This window comes from Asparagus officinalis, chromosome 3 (genome assembly GCF_001876935.1).
Source record: "Asparagus officinalis chromosome 3, Aspof.V1, whole genome shotgun sequence".
Lineage (NCBI taxonomy): Eukaryota > Viridiplantae > Streptophyta > Magnoliopsida > Asparagales > Asparagaceae > Asparagus > Asparagus officinalis.
This window is the reverse complement of record NC_033796.1, coordinates 21,164,521-21,171,665: the sequence shown is the minus strand read 5'-3', so window position 1 is coordinate 21,171,665 and position 7,145 is coordinate 21,164,521. Positions and strand designations below refer to the sequence as shown.

The following is a 7,145-nucleotide window of genomic DNA, read 5'->3' as shown; positions in this document are numbered from 1 at the left end:
AACTGTTTCTTGCGATAGGATCTGAGATGTAGGCCTTGGGGGGAGGGGGCAAACTGAATTGCTCAACTATTTCAACAAATTAAAAATTTATCACATAGAAGCAATAGAAAAATAAGAATATTAAAACAATCACAGAACAACTACAAACACAAGAGATTTTATAATGGTTTGGGTACATCAACTTTTCCTTCTCTCGAAGAAGCTTCTACACTAAATGATGTTGTTCACATGGATTAACAAACCCTAATCTAACAGGTTTTACAAGACTGAACCCTATATAACCCTAATCTAGTCATCTAAACCAAACAACCTATCAAAGTGTGAGCAGGTTCATAAATCTCCTCTCATTTCATGGGATAAAGCTTGCTTGCACAAGAAATTTGGAGGGCTAGGCATATACTCTGCTTCTACATGGAGTATAGCTTCAACATTGAGGTTACTCTGGAATATACATGTTAACAAAGAAAATCTATGGATCAAGTGGATTCATGGCACATATTTGAAAAATTGTGATGTTTGGCACGTTCAGGCAAAAAAAAGTGATTCGTGGATGTGGAGACAGATCTTGAAGGTCAGAGACAAAGCTCAGGGACAATTTGGAGGTGTTGATAATCTGATTCAGGCCATCTGTTCTTGCTACAAGGATTCAAAAATAAAACTTTCTGATTTATATGCTGCACTCTCCCCTACATCTAATTTGGTGCCTTGGTTTGGCACAATATGGGTGTCCTCAAATTACCCCAGACATGCTTTTATTAGCTGGTAAACAGTCCAAAACCGTTTGCTTACCCAGGACAGACTGATCAAGAGGGGGGTTGTAAACATAAACAACTGTTGTTTATGCTCTGGTTTTGAATGCAGAGACCATCTTTTTTTCGAATGTTCCTATTCTAGTGATATTTGGGCCAAGGTCATGAATTGGTTACAGTTCAGATGGAGATCGAGCAATTGGAATCAAGTTTTGAATTGGTTCTGTTACAGGTTGAGGGGGAGGGGCTTTAAACAAAAGCTAAAGAAATTGGCTTTTACCTCAACAATTTATAACATATGTAATGAGAGGAATGACAGGATTTGCTGACCAAGTGTTTAAGGAGATAAAATTTAGCATTTTAGCTATTGTTCTCAATGGACATTTTACTGCTGAAAATAGAGAATGGGTTTGTTCTCTGTAGCTTTGAGTATGAGAGATGTATTAGTAGAATAGGATTTTTTTTTTTTTTGTAATTCTCAGTTCAAGCTGAGAATCTTGATGTACTGATTTTTCACATTTGGAAGATGAATAAATACCTTTTTCATTGACTAAAAAAAAACCTATCAAAGTGTGTAACCTACCACTTGCTGGTAACCCTAACCCTCAATTATCACCGGCGTGAGTACGCTATACGAGACCAATTATATGATCGTATAGAAAGTTTAAATCAACAAAAAAATATCATTCATGCACAACTAAAAAGATCTTAGAGCCTATTTTGTAACGAGATCATTCTCCTTGATGGTCTAAGTGGAGATACATAAGATAGACGCTAAAGATGACCAAAACAACACCGCTCAATGTTGATTGATTAAATGATGTAGCTTGCGATGAGGAAGTGATTATGAAGCTTGGGGGAATGAAAAAAAAAAAGAATCTTTCAATCAAAGTTCTGAAAACCCCCTCCCTCCCACCCTCCCCCTTTTTTCCTATCTTGATTATGTCAGTGTTGTGTGTGAAATAAAATGTGTTGTAAGTGCTTAATTTGCTCTCCCCCCCACCCCCACCCCCCAAAGGTTAGTGTTGTGTGTGAAATAAAATGTGTTGTAAGTGCACAACCAAGTTATAGTGTAGAAAATGTTGAACTACATGGAGGATATTAATTTTTGAAAGTTTTGAATTGAAAATTTTCTTTTTGAAAGTTATTTGAAAAGATGTTTTATTATGAAAAGGTATTGAAGAAGTGGTTTTGGATTTTTGATAAGAAAAAAAGAAAATAGAACTAGAAAGAGGGACATAAGAGAGAATATAAATACAATTGAGAAAAAAATAAAACCATAAATAGAACAACAAGAGAAAAAGATTTAACTGATTTTGTTATTATTGGGAAAATTTTCTGTGATGTTTGCTAAACTTGTGGCTCACGTGAAAATGGAAACGTACTAGTGCTTCTTTTAAACGTGGAACTTCACTTCGATGTTTCCAAGTGTTCATGCCTGCGTATGAGCGTCTATATATAGTTCCAACTTCTTGCTCAGTTCCTTCCAAGCTATATTTTCTTCCTCTAATTTCAACACCCCCACCCCCCCTCCTCCAAAAAAAAAATTATATAACTTAAGCTTCTCTTGTAATGGAAAAAGATGACGTTAACAACGTTCGAAGGTCCATCGACAATAACAATTCTATTAATGTCAGTCGTCGGTCAGCACACTATCAACCTAATCAATGGGACTACAATACCATCCAAACCATAACAAACAATTTCATGGTATGCACGGGCTAAGCATATCATTTTTTTCTTATTGTTTTCTAGTTGATTCTCATTTTCTTCCGTGTGTATTTCTTTCATTATAAATGTTAGCATCTTTACTGTCATAAATTCGAGCTCATATATTTTCTTAAAAATAGTTTTGCTTACCAAAATCACTTACCTTTTTATGTAGGAGGAGGCATATGGCCTTTCGGCTAAGGAGTTGAAGGTAGAGGTTAGGGCTTTGTTGACAGAAACTGACCCAGTAGTTCAAGTCAAGCTCATTGATTCCATCGAAAGGCTCGGATTGGGCTATCATTTTGTGGAGGAGATTGAACGACTCTTGAATAATATGCTTATAAGTGGTTATCACAAAGTGGTGCAAAAAGATGGCTTGCATGTTACTGCTGTCCTTTTTAGGCTTTTCAGACAACATGGCTTCATGATTTCGCAAGGTACAATAAGCCTATGCATAAAATACACAAAACTAAGATATTTTGTAGATAACCACCATTAATATGAAGTAGAAACACAAAAAGACATTTTGAAAGATAATTTAAAAAAAAAGACAGAACAAAAAGATTCAGGAACATAGATGCCAGCAAGAGGAAAACGAATGATAACAGACGAGATATTTTATTTTATTTTATTTTGGTCAATGAAAAATTTTTATTCATAACGAAAATGTGAAATTTGAGTATATCAAATCATTCCAGTTATAGCTGGAAGAACATCTCTATATTGTTTTTTACAATTGCTCAATTCTTTCTTTTATGTGAAAAAGAACATCATCATTGTGGATTTTAGAAAGAATTAGAAGCTTCACTGTCCGAAGCACAACTTTAAGCTCTCTTGTTTCTTGCTGAAAAATTCTTTGATTCCTTTCCTTCCATATAGCGTAAACTGTGACTGACAATGCCAATCTTTTAAGAACCCCTTACCTCTCAGTCTCATACTATACCATTGGATAACACACTCCCAGCTACAAGATTTCCATCTGAATTTCATCGAGTCCATAACTCTGTTCCAGATAGCGGCTGAAAATTCACATTCAAAGAAAAGATGTCTGCAGGTTTCTGGATTTTGATAAGTGCACAACACACAAATGTTTGTGTCAAGGATTCTCAAGTGACATAGCCTGTCTTTTGTTAATAATCTGGATTGAATAGCAAGCCAAAGGATGAAAGAGTGCTTAGGATATAGCCACTCATCCCAGATTGTTCTAGACCAAACAACAGGTGCATTTTGAAGTATGATTTCATTATAGATAGAAGATATCTGAATTTACCTCCCAAGCAGCACCTGGTGATAATATTTTGCACATTTGAAGCATTGCCAAACTTGAATATCATTTTATCTCTCACTTTAAGAACTTGCTTTCACATCCATGAATCGTTCATTTTAATTTGCACTCGCCAGTTATTTGACTGCCTCAGATAATGTCCATGAATCCACTTGATCCACAACAAGTCCTTCTTGAGATGTATCATCCAAAGGAGCTTCATGGCTTATGCAAGATTCCAGGCTCTAGCAGAGAAGATCCCCAAACCCTCATGCTCTTTGCTTTGACACACTACAGACCATGAGATCAGATGGATTTTATGATTCCACAAAAAATCAGAACAGAGACTGTCAATTTTTTCCAGAACTTTAACTGGGAGGACATAGTTGCTAGTCCAAAAAATTTGGATACCCAATATGACAGTTTTGATCAGGTACAATCTTCCTGCATAGGATAAAGCTTTCTTCTTTTGCCAGCTTTGAAATTGAATAGATATCTTGTTAATCAATGGAGAACAGTCCACATAAGATAGCCTCTTAGAGATTAATGGTACACCCAGGTATCTCACAGGCAGTACTCCTTCAGAAAAATTAAGGAGAGCACATATTTGAGCTTTTAAGTCATCACCAATACCACTCATATATATAGAGAGAGCATTTGCTAGGATTTGTTTCTAATCCAGAGACACAGCTGAAATCTGAAAGGCATTCCTTTAATCTTGTAATAGAGTATAGATCAGCTTTGCAAAAAAAGCAATAAATCATCAGCAAAAAATAGATGAGAAATTTTCAGCCTTGAACATGAGATATTTTATTTTTAGGGTTAAAAATGTAAAAAAATAATACATGAATTTTTTAAATAATTTAAGAGGAAGTTTGGTCTCACATGAGTTGCACGTGCCACTTCAGATGTAACGGTGTTAAACTTTGGGCGCTTTCTACAAAAGTTATTGGGGGTCTAATACAATTTTGAAAGTTATTGGTGGTTCACTCAAAATGCTAAAAGTTCCGGGGCCTAATTATATAAGTAAACATGGTATATCTAGTATAACTCAGAAGAGCAAGAACGAAATATCACCAATAATTAAAATAGAAGAAGAAATATGAAATTAAAGAAAATACCACCTAATTCAATATGTCATCTGCGTACCTTGAGAAACTAGCTAGTAATCCTTATTCACTGAACAATTAGCTTTAACGTATTCTGGGTCAATGCAGAACAAAGAATTCAAGCATTACTTCACTGATTCAAGAATCTTTTTCTTTCCATTCATCAGAAATTACCCAGTAGACAGATCACTGAATTGTTTCCACCAAGACGACCTTGTGAATTCTCTTTATTTTTGGAGTGCAGATATTTTTGACCACTTTAAGGACGTCAACGGTAGCTTCAAGGCAAGCCTTTCACATGATGCAAAAGGATTGTTGAGTTTATATCAAGCTTCTTCACCAATTAAAAGTGAATGGATCCATCTTAGATGAAACGTTTCAGATAGCCTGTCTTATAGACAAACTTCCCGAGTCCTGGTCAGATTTTGCCAAAAACCTTAACCATACCCAAGGAGATCTTACCCTAGAGCAAGTATTGAATTCTATTAGAATTGAAGAGCAACATAGACTCAGGGAGAAAAATGTGACAAAATCTGAACCCAAAGAACCCAAAGTAAACAATGTTGAATCCAAACCCTTTCCCCAACACAAGAAACGTCCCTTCCACCAAAATCAAAATAAAACATTTAAGAAGAAACCCTATCATCAAAATAAGAACCATGTTCACTTTCAAAAGAAGGAAGGAGCTGAACGTCGAGCCTGCTTCGTTTGTGGAAGAACCAACCATCTTGCTAAGGACTGCTTTTTCAAGAAAACTGAACCACCCAAGCCTAGGAAGGGAGGACCTCCACCTAATAAGTCACAAGTAAACATGGTGACTTCCAGTCCAGCTGAGGCTGCTTTCAGGTCTGTTCTCTTCACTCCTGAAGTAAACATGACCTTTCAAGCAAATGATTGGTGGATTGACACTGGAGCTAATATTCACGTTTGCTCTAATCAATCTTTGTTTTCCACCTATCAGGTCTCAAGTAGAGGAACTGTGACAATGGGAAATAATAATGTGGCTCCTGTATCCGGAATAGGTCGGATCAACCTAAAGCTGACTTCTGATAAGACTTTGATCCTGCAGGATGTCCATCATGTACCAGACATTAGGAGAAATTTAATTAGCGGATCTTTATTAGTGCAACAAGGCTACAAACTTGTTTTTGAATCAAATAAAGTTGTAATAACTAAGGGTTTGAACTTCATTGGAAAAGGTTTCTTATGTGATGGTCTTTTTAAATTGAATGTTAAGAATTCTACTCTTGCATCTCCAATAGCTTTGAATATTGAACCTTCCATCACTTGGCATCAAAGATTAGGACATGTGAATTATAATTCAATTAAAAGATTGATGCATCTCAATATAATTCCAAAGCTTAATATAAAAGATGATGAAAAATGTGAAATATGTGTAGAAGCCAAACTTCCTAAGAAACCATTTAAAACTATTGATAGAGATTCTGAGATATTAGAACTCATCCATAGTGATGTTTGTGATTCAGGAAGAACAACTAGAGGGGGTAACAAATATTTTGTAACTTTTATAGACGATTGCTCTAAATATTGTTACCTCTACTTAATTAAGACTAAAGATGAAGTCATAAACAAATTTAAAATATATAAAGCAGAAGTTGAAAATCAGTTGGATAGGAAAATTAAAATACTAAGATCAGATAGAGGTGGTGAGTACACTTCTAATGAATTAAAACAATTCTGTGAAGATAATGGAATTATTCATGAAATAACTGCTCCATATACACCTCAATCTAATGGAGTAGCTGAGAGAAAGAATAGAACACTAATGGACATGGTAAACTCAATGTTAATTAATTCTGGTGTGCCAGAAAATTTATGGGGAGAAGCTCTCATGACTGCATGTCATATACTAAATAGAATTCCATTCAAGAAATCTGATAAAACCCCTTACACAATTTGGAAGAATAGAAACCCTAATTTAGATCACCTAAAAGTGTGGGGGTGCTTAGCAAAAGTCAAAATACCTGAGAATAAAAGAAAGAAGATTGGCCCTAAAACTGTAGATGGAATTTTTATTGGCTATGCTTCTGATAGTAATGCAAATAGATTTTTAATAATCAACTCTGACATTAATGAGATAGCCAACAACACCATAATTGAAGCTAGGGATGCACATTACTTTGAAAATATTTTTCCTTACAAGACCAGAATAAACAACACAGGCCCTAGCTCTAATAATTCAGATCCTAGTTCTAATCAAGGTGAAACTAGTTCTAAACAAATTAGACCACTAGAAAGTCCAGAGGAGCCTAGGAGAAGTAAAAGAACTAGAATAGAAAAGGTCCATGAAGA

General features: G+C 35.3%; 1 protein-coding gene across 1 annotated transcript; it reads left to right on the top strand.

Annotated features, from left to right (window-relative positions):
* On the top strand, positions 2,226 to 5,927 carry LOC109834753 ((-)-alpha-terpineol synthase-like). Its single transcript, XM_020402773.1, has 4 exons — positions 2,226 to 2,459; positions 2,635 to 2,896; positions 5,077 to 5,181; positions 5,902 to 5,927. Exons 1-4 carry the CDS (start codon positions 2,322 to 2,324, stop codon positions 5,925 to 5,927), a joined length of 531 nt encoding a protein of 176 aa, XP_020258362.1. The 5' UTR covers positions 2,226 to 2,321.